The sequence below is a fragment of the Erpetoichthys calabaricus genome, chromosome 12 (genome assembly GCF_900747795.2).
Source record: "Erpetoichthys calabaricus chromosome 12, fErpCal1.3, whole genome shotgun sequence".
Classification (NCBI taxonomy): domain Eukaryota; kingdom Metazoa; phylum Chordata; class Cladistia; order Polypteriformes; family Polypteridae; genus Erpetoichthys; species Erpetoichthys calabaricus.
The window spans coordinates 31,512,570-31,528,959 of record NC_041405.2 but is presented as its reverse complement, the minus strand read 5'-3'; the positions used below and the strand labels follow the sequence as shown (position 1 = coordinate 31,528,959).

Below are 16,390 nucleotides of genomic sequence, written 5' to 3'. Positions count from 1 at the left end.
AGTATGTTAATATTGACTATCTGAATTCTAACCTTAATTTGTATCAGAATGCAAACTAGGCTGCCAGGAATAATGAAGACTCAGGGCGCTTCAGTGGCATCTGTGTGGGCGAGTTAGAATGGCACCTGATACTGCAGAAAACTTCAAAAGCTATGGTTTTTTTAATTCTGTAGGTGAGCTGATCTGCTCAGGATTGAAGTACGTCTTGACTGAATCGGTTGACACAAATCAAACGCTAATCAAAATATGAATTTTAATGCAGAATCTTCCTATCTTGAAATAAGTGTCTAAAATCAGTTGGCTGTGGGATTTTAGCCTTGCTGCATCACATCCACAGAATACAGGCAGATAAAAGCGGAACTTGGATATTCTCCCAGTGTTACCCAACCCAAAAACATCTTTAAACTGCTCTGGCTAGATTAATGGGCAATGTGAGCTGGCACTTGTGCTTTGTGCCTGTTGCCTCCTTGAGACTCTGAACTGAATAGAAGTGTATATAATAGTTCATCCTAAACGGGGTTGCTAAATGATGACAAATGTACTTCAGTATTCACAAGTTAAGTAACCGGTAACATTTTGTTTTCCTTGTCCCCTCCTCTGTAAATTGTTGACCAGTGTCTACTGCTGCCTTAATGCATCTTCTGGCTCCGCACATTACAAATGGTTAAAATCTCAATTGTATAGCACATTGTAGGGATAGTATTGTCACATATGCTGAGTATAGTGAAGTTCTTACTTGTATGTCATACACACTGCCACTCTCCAGCACTGTTAATGAATTCATTTTTTTAAATGCCTTTCTTGACCTCTTAGACACACTGCTGATGGCTGTGCCTGTCTACGGTGAGAGTGTCGACCTTATCGAGAGGTTTACTTACCTCGATGGTGACATTTATGTGTCTGACTCTTCCTATGAAGTCAGTAGATGGATTGGAAGAACATGGGGATGTCATGAGGTCGCTGGAAAGGGGGGTGTGGTGCTCTATCTTTGCAAAAAGACACAGGTTCAGGTCTAGAGTTCTGGTGCTTCCTGTTTTGCTTTATAGTTGAGAGATGGACTCTTGCGGTACTGTCTCTTCAGAGAATCCTTGGGTACCGCTGGTTTGACTTTGTGTTCCACATGAAGTCCATTACCTGCATTGTGAGGGAGCATCAGTTACAGTATTACAGCCGTGTGGTACGATTCCCAGAGGTTGATCCGACTTGGAGGATCCTCATTTTTGAGGGCCCAAGTGGCAGGAACAGGCCAAGGGGACACCAGTGTGGCAGATGGTCATTTCCAGGGGTTGGGGCTGGATCATGTGTCTGCCCGAGTGGTGGGGAATTGCCAACTGGGATCCCAGGTTTCATTCTGAGGTGGGTGTAGCAACGTGCTGTATCCGTGCATGCTCCCCAACCTAACCTAATCTGACTTCATTTTTTTTTAAATACATGAGCTTGGTTTATGAAGAAACTGTTAAGTGCACACAACCAAGAAATAAGGAGTTTGAGGCGAGAGTCCAATGAAAGTTTAGGCCAAAATGCATGGACCCTGGGTTAAGCGTAGTGGTTTTTTTTTTTTTTTTTTTTTTTTTTTTTTTTTGTATCATTTTTGAATCTGAGGTTTTCATGTTGTCCTCTACCTTTTTGAGTTATTTAAAGGTTATTAAGGATGATTTTGCGTCTGGGCTTTCCATTAGTGTCTTGTGGTCTGGGAAAAGGCACATCTGGGATGTTAAGCCTCAAAAAATCCTAGGGCTAAAGTGAAGAGGCAAGTCCTGTGGAGCCTGCAGATAGGGAAGTAAAAGGCTTGATTTCACAGGCTTAGGTCTCCTCATAACTGCATGGAATATTGAAAGTATAAATCGTAAGCATGGCTTGGTTTTAAGTTTTGGGGAGTGTTGTATGTTGAAAGTATTAACGCCTCATTTAATTAGTTTAATCTGTTGTAGGCATTTGTGGTCAATTTGAGTACTGTCTCACACGTTCTGTCACACGTTGGCAAGTTTTGGGTGTGGCAAAGTCTGGATGGATATGGAAGTCTACTATTGGCTTAGCCTGTTAAGACTTCTTAGGATCATGGGGTGATGCTGCTGAATAACACACACATCATAGCCAAATTTTTTTTTTTTTTAATATATATAAATCCTATATATGTGCATATACAGTATGATGCATGCATGTCTTTGTGGTATTGTAAAACTGAGGTGTGTGTCTGGTGAAAAGCCCACCTGATCTTGAACATGCAACACTTTTTTGTGATTTGAATCCAGCCTTCCTGAGCTGTGAGGGGGCAACTTGTGTTTTAAGGTCTCATTATGCACTATGATGGTTTTAAAGTGTTTATTCATCAAGGTTTCAAGGAGTGCCATCCCAAGCTCTTTGCACAAAGACTAGAGTAATGGCTGCATTATTTTTTTTTTGGGGGGGGGGGGGGAGTAGATTCTAGAATGTTAGACTATATAGAAAAGTGGTTTGATTAAGTCTGAACCATGAAAGTGTAGTCTCCTCGTCTGCTAATGTGGATTTTGTCTTTAATTTCATTAAGGTGTCCAAACCTCTTGGACGAAGACCATCACAGCACAATCTTGGATGGTGATCTCACTGGCCTTCCCTCCCATTACCGCAGATTTGACGTTAAAACATTTGCCTTTGTGGACCAGGAAACCGGCGAGCCCCTGGAAGATGAGGTAATGTCCCTTTTTTTTTTTTTTTTTTTTTTAAAGTTTGTGTAGCACGAAGTAATACTGTTGCAGCTGCAGTTTTTGAATAGGAGCTTGATTGATCAATGGTTTGTTGCATTGAAAGCCTTCAATGATATGGATAGCAATTTGAAGTGAAACTGAGGCAGCCCTCCATAGTTAGGGGAGTCGGCTGCGTAGCTAAGGTAGAGCACTGGATACCCTCTCTGTAGTGAGACTGTGGGTGCTTTCTCAAACCCACCTTATCCAGTTTAGGGTTGTAAGGGGTTCGAACTTCTTCCCCGAAGTCAAATGTCTTGCTGTTCAGATTAATGGTAACATAGAATCCTCTGTAGTATAATATTCTAAAAGCAACTTTGCATACAAAGAGAGAAACTAAGTTGTGTGCCATTGTGGACTGGTACATTGATACTGTACATAAAGGATCAGCACCAGTATATCCTGTCTGTGTCTAAGAAAACTGACCGCATAGTTTGATAGAAAACAATTCCTTGAATTTGAGTGATTGTCTGTCTGGTGCAGCCTGAACCTGTGCACTTTAGTGCTGTGTAGCAGCATGCATTATGGGGCTGGTATTGCTTTTATCTGCACTAAGATCAGCAAGACCAAACTTTTTTGTGTGCTCTCGCTCAATCTAAGTGTAATTTTTGTATCATTACAGCACCTCTTCACTGGGGTCCAGGCTAGGTGTAAAAAAAATGCCAAGAACTGAAAGTGAATTTTGCTTCTTATAAATGTAACCAAGAAATTTTAATACAAAGTTTTGAATGGTAGTTTTAAACTATTGTGTACAAACTTTTTTTTGAATGCACTGCATTATGGTACAAATAGTGTAGTACTGCAGGTCTTCCCCTTCTTCAGTTCAGATGCCATCTCCGCAGCCCTCCAGATCTAGACGACAAAGATTAAATAGAATATAATCACTCCAGTACAACCGCATCCCAAAGCTCAACTAGGATTTGGCATGCTTGGTTAATGGAGGACACTGTTGTCTGCCAGATACTATAACTTTTGAACTCTGCCTGTTGTAAAGCTTTACTCACTTTTAATTGGAATGAGATCCTTTTCCACTATTTGGTCATGGTAGAGTAGCACTAAAGTGATGTGTTACACTGTACTGTTAAGTTGAAGCAATGGATTGTTAAGCAGTGATGTGTCCACCCATGTAATCACCGACGGAGAAGTTAGTCTTGGGTTCACAATCTCTAACCCCCTGACTAATTCATATATTTCACTAAGGTCTGAGGGGCCCAAAACTTGTAACCCAAGGAAAATGAACTGTAGAGTGTTGACCTGAATGTGTTCTGGACAGTCTGAGAAATATGTGCACTAGTTGAACTAGAACACAATTCACACGAACTGAGCATCCAACTACTGCCTAACCAGCTGATAGCAACATTTGTCCAAATCTTTCCCATAAAGTCTTACAAGAAAGACTACTGAAGTTTAAGGGGATGACCAGGAGAGAAAGCAACACTGAATTGAAACCAGAAAGGCAGTCCGGTCCCATCTTCTAACAAAGTCCAGTTTTTAATCAAGAAAATCAAAGCAAAAGTTAAGAACCTGAAAGTCAGGATAGCAAAAGTAATGCATGCATTAAGGTTGAATATTGGTGAACTCTGCGAATGACATGTCTGATGTGCGACTTTTTATACAGTATATCACTTTATTACGTTAATCGTGACATAGCATCAGAACAGCACGTCAACTGAAACAGAAATGACAAGTTTTGATGAACTGAAAATAAAGATTAATTCCTTTTCATAAACTTGATGGTGGTATTCTAGTTTCCCACAATCCTGTTGCATGAAGTAGTGTTTCCCCTCCCCTCTAAGACATGGGTGTCAAACTCCAGTCCTGGAGGACCGCAGTAGCTGCAGGTTTTCATTCTGACCATCTTCATTAGTGACCAGTTTTTGCTGCTAATTAACTTCTTTGGACTTAGTTTTAATTGGCAAGAATCAGGCCCCTTAGTTTTTTTTTTCTTTAATTAGCAGTCAAACAATGAGATACAAAACAAGCTGCCATATGACCAGCTGTGTCAATCACACAATTTCTGAAAATAAAGCTGAAGGTCTCGGTAAGGTCGAACTCTCAGGTCACCAAAACATTTTGACGATGTTCTTAGAAAAAACAGAAAAATCAAGTTTTGGAAATGTCTGCTGTGTCGGAATGAGAGCAGCAACAAGCCATAGAATTAAATAATGAGTTTAATTAACAGCAAGAATCGGCTTCTCATTAAGGGATTGGTTGGAGTGAAATTGGTTGGAATTTGAAATCTCTAGTTTAGCTGGTCATCTTTTGACTCGTTTCACATCTCCTTTCTGTTTGGCTGCCATTTAATGAAGAAAGGAATAAATTCAGAGGACTGAATCCTTAAAAACTGGGCTATTAAAAAGAAGGGAAAAGTTAATTAGCAGTGAAAACTGGTCACTGATTAGGAAAAGGGTTAGAATGAAAACCTGCAGCCGCTGCGGCCCTCCAGGCCTGGAGTTCGACAGCCCTGCTCTAAGATGTGATTCACTGTTAGTAGAATGAAGACTCTGATCATGAAGCTGTTGCATAGGTCTGATCACCAGGTCACTTGTGTGCCAGACCAAAACAGGGCACTGAAGGTTAGGATTTGGTCCCAAGTGTGAATCCAATCTGTAATATGCGGCTTCCTCCAGGAAATGTGCATAATCAAGTAAATGGAGGCTAGATGTATCAAAACAGCTGCATATTAAGGAGTATGATGTTCAGAATTAATATTACTGCAATGAAATTGCATTTGCATTGCTGGGATGTTTCAAAGTCGCAGCACTTGAAGATGAATATAAACCTAAGGGAATATCCTACTCTTTTTCAACATTTAACTAGCATGTTTTCATACAATGTAGCTCCAAGTGCTATATAGGATGAAATAAAAAGTTAATATAAAACATGATTATGCAATAGTTGCCACCCTGCCCGGGGTTTGTTTCCTGCCTTGCGCCCTGTGTTGACTGAGATTGGCTCCAGCAGACCCCCGTGACCGTGTAGTTAGGATATAGTGAGATGGATGGATGGATTATGCAATAATATATAGTATGCAAGAAAGAAAAAAGGGAAGGTTGGATGGCCAGGAGGACTGAAAAAACAATCTGCAAGGGTCCGATGCTGGAAGATTGCACAGGCCCCCCACTGGCCATTCTGTCGTAACAGATGTTCTATATTAGTCCTTGTGGTTTTCAGGCATCACATGGAAGAATTTTTGTTGGTCATGTGGACATACGCAGGGGGCAGCATGGTACCTTGATCAGGTGGTGGTGGTGGTGCAGATCGCCACCACAGAAGAACCAGAAAAGAGCAGAGAATAATACGGAATTAAATAACCCAGAGGAAATGATTCAATGCCCATATAGACTAATAGAGATACTAGGAATAGGTAACTTAAAAGTAGCTACGTAAAGCTATATTAAAATAATGGGGGTAACAGGTTTTGAAATTGTTCTACAGTATTAGGCTGGCGAATTTCTATTGGTAAGTTATTCCAAATTTTATGTGCACAACAGCAAAATGCCGTCATCACTTTTTTCAGGTTGGCTCTTAGAATTACAAGCAGACCTTCAATTGAAGACCTGAGGTTATGACTTGGAGTGTAAGGGGACAGACATTCCAAGATATAGGACTGGGAGAGATTCTTCAAGGCTTTGTAAAACCATTAGTAGTATTTGAAAGTCAAGTCTGAATGACACCGGTAACCAATGTAACGATGCCAAGACTGGTGAGATTTTCTTTTTCTGGTGAAGTGTCTTGCTTTATTCTGTAATAACTGATTGTCTTGGGAAAAAAAATGGGGGGGGGGGGATAAAGCAGGGAAGTTTCGAGCAGGTAACAGACAGAGAAATATGCAGGTAGTTGGCCCAAATATGACTTTGGACCAGAGAAGCTGCAAATGTAAGGGCAAATATTTGTTTGCAATGACTTTAGCTTCTGCCATTTTTTGTCTCTAAATTTCATGAGCTATGGATGCTTGAATGTTCTATAAATCAGTGCTATTCTCTGTGAGTGCTGGTGTGTTTTTACAGGAGTTGTAGAAATGAGGTGGATATTGCAATTAAGATGGTTTCTGAACTGAATCAGAAATTAATGCAGGAGAGTCCCAAAGAGCTTCCAAAAACCATACAATGCATATCTGACTCTGCCTTAAATTCCATTCATACGTATGAGACATGACACCCAGGTAACTGATGGTAGAATAAAGGTGAATTTGAAGCACCTTGAATATCACTTTTGCTTTGTGCATATGAGTGAATCGAGTCAAATCCACTACTCTTTCTGTATGGAATTGTTCATATTGTGTTCCAATAGTGGCTTTAGCATGGAAATTGTGGTGGGGCCTAATGTCGGCAGACCCACAAGGTGAAGAATGGTCCCGAGTAGCTGACCATAAAGAGTCATGTAGTGGATGTGTTTGAGAATGAAGTGACAGGGCTATGATCAATTACTTAGTCATACAATCTCGGTACCTCTGCTTAAATCCACTAAATCTGGTGCATGGCTGCCGATCTAATCCAGGATGCTTCTGCAGACTCAACTTTGAGTTAGAAAGTGAGTGCTGTTGGTGTCTCAATGTGAGGTGGAGCTGGCAGATTTAATGTGCAGGCTATGGACAAGATGGATCATTAGAGCTGCACTCAAGGTGCTAGAAGACTTGAGGGCCTACCATCATCAGTGGTTGTGAATTCCACAAAATGAAGATTTTGCCATACATTATAACCACTTGAAGCAACACTGAAAGCAGAAATGCAAATTAATCTACTATAAACAACTAACACCTGATCCATACATAATTTCAGTTCAAGAACAGAATAATTCTTCAGGCTGATATTTTCCCAAATGTTTTTATTTCCAATTTTTGACTGACCTCCTCAGTGACTCACCCTGATAATAAATAAATAAATAAATAAATGAACTGGTTTGACTTTTCTCAAGTAGTAAGGAAGAGCTTTTGTGTCCCAAGAGATGGGACCCCATAGAGAATTCGGATGGAAGTACAGTGCAATGCAGCCCAAAAACACTGGTGCAATGGACCTCAAACAGAAGACTCCTCTGTGTGATGTCTAGAGTTTTATGAACCATGACAGAATATAGTAAAGGGTGGGGAGGATCGGGGGTCTGGACTAGTGCCTTACAAATGCTTTCCCTGTACATCAGACATATTTGAGTGTCAGAAAAAGCTCCTGATATTTGGAAATACAAAACTGTGCTAGAAAGTCCCTGAGGAGTCCTAATCTAACATACTCATCTGAACATTTCAGCAAAGCAGTTGCTTTGTAATGTGCCACTGGCTCAAACTGCATCACAGGAAATAAAAATGTTAACCTGACAAGGCTCTATGCCTTGTACCCCAAAGAGTCACTGAAAAATTGAGACCCCTGCACGGCAAACACTTAGGGGTCAAAGGACCTGTCCAAGTGCCCCCCAGAAACAGGCTAGCAGTTTCAGGCACAATTTCTCAAATTCTAATATTTCTAGATCAGGACCTGCATTGAGCATATCATGGAAATGGCAAACCCAGATTAGGAATAAGACTGAGTAGAATATATCATGACATCGATTTTGCAGAATATTGCTATCTGTTGGGAATGCGGTGTGGTACTGTGCTCCACTTGTCCTCAAATGTAGAGATGCCACTGGTTTTGCAGTTGATAGAACTTTTGGTTTTTGTAGAGTTCTTCTGGTTGGTTTGTTTCCGGATCAAAGTTATGCTTGCCAATGTAAAAGGAGATTCTGAAATGGCACCGCATGCATGTGTGTGAGCCCTGTAATGGACAGCTCTTCTGTCTAGAGTTGGTACTTGAAGGATAGACTCCAGCTCTGCAACACCCTGAGTTAAGGAGGTCTGAGGCGTTTCTTCCCCAGTGGTAATTTGTTTGTGACACTTTAATTACTACTATGTGTAATAGCATTATCACATGGTCCGAGTGAAATTCGGGTCTTAACACTCTTGGAATGTATGTGATTATCCATCCATCATCCATCCATCCATTATTCAACCCACTATATCCTAACTACAGGGTCATGGGGGGGGTCTGCTGGAGCCAATCCCAGCCAACACAGAGCACAAGGCAGGAAACAACCTACTATAATATGTAGTTTTTTGATAAATATTTTACAGACTGTATTGTATGAGATGTTTACAGAACTATTGAGCCACCTTTGTGAATGGTGGTTGGGGGAACCTTAATATGGAATACCACCCGCACTTCACAACCAAGCAATGTTTTTTTTTTTTTATGAATGCTGTAGCTGCTGGCCTGCATGTTACCTATAGTTTATTCAAACTCCCTTCACTTGTGAGGTAGATTTAATTTTTAATGAATTCATTTTCCATTTTTGCCCACCAGTTTACATTTGGGAACGCCATGGTGGTTTAAGTGTAAACATGTTTTCAGAAAGGTTTGTGAGTTTTATTTGGAGAAAAAAGAAAAATCCATTCATATAAATATTCAGTCCCTTTGCTCTGGCATTCAGCTATGGTCTGACGTTCCTGTTTTGCTTGTATTATCATTGATGTATTTAGAATTCCATTGGAGTCCACCTGTGGCAAACTGAATTGATTGCTTGGAAAGGCGCACACCTGTGTATTGAATGTCCCACACTTCACGCTGCATGTCAGGACAAAAACCAAGCCATGGAATTTAAAAATAGGCACCTGATAACATGGTGGTGAGGCATTGATCAGGCCAAGAGTATAAAACCGTTCCTGAAGCTTTGTGTTTCCAGGAACACAATGGCCCCCGTTGTGACATTGAAGATGTTGGGAGCCACCAGGATTCTAGTGTTTGCCACCCACCCAAACTGAGTAAATGGGCAGAAAGATCTCAGGGATGTGACAAAGAACCCAATAGTCGCTTTAACAGAGCTTCAGGAGTTCCCCTGCTGAGATTAGAGAACCTGTTGGAATTGCAACCATCTCCACAGTACTCCATCAACCAGGTGGATAGATATGAGTCACCCTTGCATTAAAGGCATATGACCGCTATTCAAGGACTCCAAGTCTGCGATAAAAATTGAACTCTTTGGCCAGAACAGCAGGCACTGCTTATCACCTGCCATAACTATGGTGAAGTATGGTGGTAGAAGTGCACAGCAGTACTATGTAAACTACAATTCCAAGCAACTCAGAGTTGTGCCATTTGAGGAGCTTTGGATATACAGAGGTTGCTGGGAAGAAATTTGATAATGCGCTGCATTTAAAAGTAAGCCATAGGCAGTCATCTGATTTTAGTATTCCCTAAATTTGTTGTTGGTCTTTGCACGATTGTTTGTGGGACTTTGTCAGCAGTAGGAAATGTTTGTCTGTGGAGTGCTCCCAACTTCTACACCTCTTCATACAACAACTGGATCACAGTAGGGCAAAACTTCATAACATTCATGAGGCTCTTCACTTGAGATCTTGTCTTAGTTCTGACCATCCCCTGCATCTGTTCTTCTGGGCTATTTCACAAGTGTTTATCACTTAGTGTGCAGTCAGGTTTCTTTTATCTGTTTAAGTATTGTGTGTGATTTGTATGTCTATTGAATATAAACTGCTCAAAAAAATTAACTGAACCATTTTAAAAACATCAGATCTCATTTTGGATCATGCTGGATATCTCTACTGGACAGGACTGATATGGTAATGTGTTAGGAATGAAAGGATGCCACATCGTTTGATGGAAATAAAAATTATCAACCTATAGAGGGCTGAATTCAAAGACACCCCGAAAATAAAGTGAAAAAATGATGCGTTAAGCAGGCTAGTCCATTTTAACGAGCAGCAACTCCAAATCATACTTGGTACTTTGTATGGCCCCCCCATGACCTTGTATGCATGCCTGACAATGTCTGGGGGACATGCTTCTAATGAGACGATGGATGGTGTCCTGGGGGATCTCCTCCCAGATCTGGACCAGGGCATCACTGAGCTCCTGGACAGTCTGAGGTGCAACCTGGTGGCGTTGGATGGACCGAAACATGTCACACCCAGAGATGTACTATTAGATTAATATCAGGCGACCCTGGGGGGGGGGGGGTTAGGGGGATAGTCAATCGTATCAGTTCCTTCATCCTCCAGGAACTGCCTGCATACTCTCACCACATGAGGCCGGGCATTGTCATGCACCAGGAGGAACCCTGGACCCACTGCACCAGCATAGGGTCTGACAATGGGTCCAAGGATTTCATCCTGATACCTAATGGCAGTCAAGGTGCCATTGTCTAGCCTGTAGAGGTCTGTGTGTCCCTCCATGGATATGCCTCCCCAGACCATCACTGACCCACCACCAAACCGGTCATGCTGAACGACGTTACAGGCAGCATAACGTTCTCCACAGCTTCACCAGACCCTTTCAGGTCTGTCACAGGTGCTCAGGGTGAACCTGCTCTCATCTGTGAAAAGCACAGGGTGCCAGTGGTGGACCTGCCAATTCTGGTATTCTATGGCAAATGCCAATCGAGCTCCACAGTGCCGGGCAGAGAGCACCGGACCCAGTAGAGGATGTTGGGCCCTCAGGCCACCCTCATGAAGTCTGTTTATTTGGTCAGAGACCTTAACACCATTGACTTGCCTGCTGGAGGTCATTTTGTAGGGCTCTGGCAGTACTCATCCTGTTCCTCCTTGCCCAAAGGATCAGATACTGGTCACCCCTGCTGATGATTTAAGGACCTTCTACGGCCCTGTCCATCTCTCCTAGAGTAACTGCCCGTCTCCTGGAATCTCCTCCATGCCCTTTAAGACTGTGCTGGGAGACGCAGCAAACCTTGTGGCAATGACAGATATTGATGTGCCATCCTGGAGATGCTGGACTACCTGTGCCACCTCTGTATGGTCCAGGTATCGCCTCATGCTACCAGTAGTGACCCTGACTGTAGCCAAATGCAAAACTAGTGAGAAAACAGATGAGGAGGGAAAAGTATCCGTGGCCTCCACCTGTTAAACCAGTCCTGCTTTGGGGGTCATCTCATTGTTGCCCCTCTAGTGCACCTGTTAATCAGTTTCAGCTGCTTTGGTGTTAATGAAATTAACAAGCTCCTCTGCTACTTAACTGACCAGATCAATAGCCCACAAGTTTCATTGACTTGATACTATACTCTGATTTAAGTGTTCCTTTTTTGAGAAGTACGTTTATTATATATATATATATATATATATATATATATATATATATATATATATATATACACATACCCTCCTGGGACTGCCAAAATATTTTAATACAGTGGAAATGACTACCTCGCCACTGCTACAAGCATCATGCTATGGAGGAGCTTCTCAGTGGGTGAAGACTGACCAGTCTTGAGGTAAAGATTATTGCAGAGAAGCCCTTGAAGAAAACTTGCTTGAGCCTGTGGCAGTTCATTTTTCACTATGAGAATAACCCAATGCATACAGTTAGACTAATGCTGGACTGGCTTCAGAATAAGTCTGACTAACCAAGTGGTCCCACCAAAGTCCATTCTTAGACCCCATAGAGCATCTGTGGAAAGACTTGGAGATGGTAGTGTTTGTATCCAGTCTAATGCAGCTTGAGGATCTGTCCGGAGCCCCAAATCCAGGTGTGCAGAGCATGAAGAGACTTGTCCAAGAAGACTCAAAACTGTAGAAGCACCTTTGGCAGCAAATACAAAGAATTGAATTAAGGATCCGAATACCTGTATGACTGGAAGATTCACTTTTTGATTTTTAATGAATTTATGAACCTCTGAAAGCCGTTTTTATCACTATGGGTTACCGAGTGTAGATTGATCAGTGTGTTTATAGATTTAATGTTAAATGCATAAAGTGATTCACAAAGTATTGACACATCTTTACTTTTTGCACAAGTCTGTGTATAGTAGCTAAAACAATTGATTTCTTAAAATTTGTGCTGTTAGAGCCTGGAAATGAAATCCCACCTTCCAAGAATTACATTTTCCCCCACCCCCCTTTTCTTCCTCTTAGATGTATTTCTACTGCTGGGTGGAGATTTGTTATGCTGGCTCTCCAGACTGCGTTCCAAAATGCTTGCAGACGCCATGTGAGTTTGCATTCAATACTCTGTAGAACTGACATGCGGTAGGTTTTGCATTTCATTTAATACCCAAATCATCCAAAAGTCAATGTGAAAGTGGGGTAATGCAAGAGTCTAATTTTGTACTGTGTATGATTGATTGTTTCTGTAGATGGGTAATGTGGCTTGAATCACCCAGTTTAAATTTTATAGCTAAGAAAAATGGTAATAGAGGGTTAGCCAGGCCGAGTAAATGGGATCATTTGAAGTTAAGAGCTTATACCACAATAAAAAGGGAGAGACAAATGTCTGTTGCTAATGAGGCATGGAACTGATCATCTTTGATGTAACTTAATATTGGTCTTGTATAACGCCTTTCTGAGGTAAGCACTAATTCAATAACTCTTGACACAAACCTTAAGGGGAAACTCTAGTCTGGCATATTGCTGTTCATAAATTTGGTTTTCAAGCTGGCGGTTTAATGAGGAGCGGAGTACGCGGTGGAACTGACGTAATATTTTAAATGAACTCTGGAAAAGGCTGTCCATTTTCATTTACTTCAGCCCTGACTCAAATAATGCAAGACTGGTTTGGTAGCCAATATTCTCAGTAGGTTCTTCCTGCTGTTAAATGCAATTTTATTTTTGCCTGATGTGGTTAGAAATGGCCCAAGAGGGCAGTTTGAGTCAAGCAGTTAAACATGGAGTGTAGCTAGAAAATTAACGGCAGACACTTGAGGGTTGTTCCAGGATGGGGACATTGAGGGAAATGCGAGCAGATACTTTTTTGGGAAGTGACATGGGTTGCACTCTGTATGCCAGTTGCTCGTCATTAAAGCTCCATATCCCCTACTCCACCCTCCTGTGCACTACTTGGCTAACACTGCACCTTTTTATGCCTAACGAAGGTAGAAACTGACCATTTCTGAAATCTGCTCTGGTTTGTTGCATTATGGTGGACTGGTATCCATTCCCTTCTCCATTGTTGCCAGGATGGTTTCCGTTTTAATAAGCAGTGAAATTGTGTTAATGGATCCTTGTCAGTGGAATCTGGAGTACCTGTGTGCTGGATTTTCTTATTTCAAATGCTCTCTAGAGCAGGGGATTGCTTTCAGGATCCTTCTAAAAGTGTATCCTGACACTTGAAATTACAAAATTAGATCACTTGTATTGTAGATGAGTGAATAGGGGGCTCATTTACATTTCTATCACCTGAGGAGACTGGTGGGTATAAATCTGGCTGTCTTGTTCACGACGTTGCCCCGCTGCTCCTTTTGTAGAATAGGATTTGTGTGCTTTTTCAGCCTGTCTAGACCACTTTGCTGTGTTTATTTGTGGCCATTGAATTGTTTATAATTTTAACTTTTTTTTTTTTTTTTTTTTTTTGTAGCCTCAGTACTTGTTTGTACAATTTCCACCAAGCACTAATGGTGGAAAGAGGATTTAAAGTGCAGATTGACAGTACATACTTGACACACTCACTGTCTGCTAATGGATTCTTCAGGTGTGCTTCACATTACTTCTCACTGCCCTCCTTGTTTTCAGATCCAAAAGCTGCAGAAAGTGAGCGGTTCAGAAGAGACATTGATTTGGATCTGCGGACTGCCCTTGTTTCCCTGGGTCCAGTCATTTTGGTGAACAATGAGACATCAATGCCCAACCCAAAGACCTGGTCCTCGAAGACATTCGGTAGGTACTACAAGTCTGCTTCTGAGCCTTTTTAGCTTGGTAGGACTGAAAGGGGATAATTTTTAATGTTTTCAGGGCAGGCCCAGCACAAGTTACTGTACTTTTTACTGTGCAACTGTTCATTGCTGCAAACTGGACCATTCCCTTAACTCTACTTTGCCTGTTCCCCAGATTTGGTGCCCACTCTGCTGTCGTACTACTCCCTCTCTGCAATCTGTTCTGTGTCAATATTGTTCCTCATCCTCTCTGTGGCAGCAGGAGGGATCTGGCATTGCAAGAGGAGAAAGGCCATTGTTTCACATCCTCTGTTTCCACAGCAACAGACTGATTCCTCAGACGCCTACCCGAGTAACGAACTTCTGAATCTTCCAGATAAATAAAAGCGGTAAAGTTGACTACTGTGTTTCTTTATTCTTAACTCCTCATCGACCATCCTTGAGAAAGTAAGCTGGTCATTTGTCCCATTTTTGTTTGGCAGTTGGCCCTACTTTGGTAATTTTACGCTCATTTTCCGTTTTTCCCTCTACATTTGATTAGAAGTTAAATCCAACCGTACCATTATTTAGGCACAAAGTTCTTCCTGTTGCCCCAAGGGAGCATATTTTGAGCTGCATTTTTCAACCTTTCTACAAGTGAACACTTTATTAGCCATTCCATCATAGTTGAAGTCTTGTGGCCTTGCTGCACACTTTGATAGCAACCCTTAACCCCTCCATGCTCAGGGTAATGAGGATCCACAGCTAAGCATGGAATAATTTGACATTTGGCCTCTTAATATGAAGACTTGTGAAAGAAAATTAACTGCTTACAAGCTATTAAGTGTAAAGTTGTTTTGCTAGAACGGTAGGTTATTCGTACACACGTCTGTCATAAGACAGGTTGCAGTAAGTGGACATAAGACAACTTCCTTTTTTAGGAATGCGACTGTTGGACACAGGAAAGATGACCTTTCCTTCTTTGGGGCCCCTCTTGACACGTACACAAAAAAAGCGGTTGGCTGAATTGATGAAATGCTTAGATGCTGTTTCATAAGTAAAGGGGTATGGAGGAAAATTAATATTAAAACCCGATTGAAACCGGAAAACTTGGCTCTTCTGCTTTGTAAAGCATGACTCCATGTACTCATCTGTGACTGAATAAAGATTGATTGATTGAACTATTCCTGTCTTCCTTGGGGTTTACTTCCACAGACTCATGACCGTGGGACCACAGTGGTGTGTTAATCTTGGCCAAGATCATAAGCAGTTACTGCATGCTTGCCACCAATGCATCCACAATGCAGTTTTTTCCAAAGTGAAAATCCCTCCAAGGTGGTTTAAATTCATGGAAAAATAAAACCCAAAATTCAAAACAAATCTTCACCCTCTGTTTTTAGTAGATGCACCTTTGCAGCCATGACAGCCTTAAGGCTGCGTGCACAGCTCTCCTTCAGCTTCAACTCAAGGTTTACCTACTCTTAAGGGGAAAAACTGCTCAGGCTCTGTCGAATTGCATGGAGATCATGAGAGTGCAGCCTTTTTCAAGTCCATCCACTTGTTCTGAATTGGATTAAGATCTGGACTCTGACTCCACTACTCCAGGACTTTTTAAGCCATATGTAGTTTTAGCTTACTGGAGAAAATTCTCATTTCAAGATGTGGATTTCTTGCAGACTACTTCAGGATTTCCCTGTAATTCCACACCACCCTTCCAAAACCCTCTAGCATCACAAGCCTTTCAGGGTCTGTTGCACAGAAGCATCTCCATAGTGTGACGCTGCCACCTCCGTGCTTCACAGTTGGGATGGTGTATTTTTGGCGATTGTGAAAGAAACTAAAAAATCTTAACTGCTTGCAAGTTACTAAGGGATTAAAACGAACAAAGCTGTTTTGCTATAACGGCAGGTTATTCATACAGGTGTCTGTCATGGGGCAGTGCAGTAAGCTGACAATTTTTTCTTTTTATGGAACTTAGACACAGGAAAGATGACATTTTCCTTTGTTATGGCCCCATCTGCAATGTACACAAAATAGAAACTGTTAGC

At 41.6% G+C, this 16,390-nt stretch overlaps 1 protein-coding gene across 1 annotated transcript in view; it reads left to right on the top strand.

The window, feature by feature from the left end:
• Window positions 1-14,762, top strand: part of LOC114662043 (zona pellucida sperm-binding protein 4-like) — a 69,330-nt gene extending 54,568 nt beyond the window's left edge. The window contains exons 9-12 of the mRNA XM_028815337.2: window positions 2,528-2,669; window positions 12,631-12,706; window positions 14,224-14,367; window positions 14,539-14,762. Of these exons, the coding sequence (XP_028671170.2) occupies window positions 2,528-2,669; window positions 12,631-12,706; window positions 14,224-14,367; window positions 14,539-14,747 (571 nt within the window). The 3' untranslated portion in view covers window positions 14,748-14,762. The remainder of the gene's footprint in view (window positions 1-2,527; window positions 2,670-12,630; window positions 12,707-14,223; window positions 14,368-14,538) is intronic.
• Window positions 14,763-16,390: the final 1,628 nt, after the last annotated feature.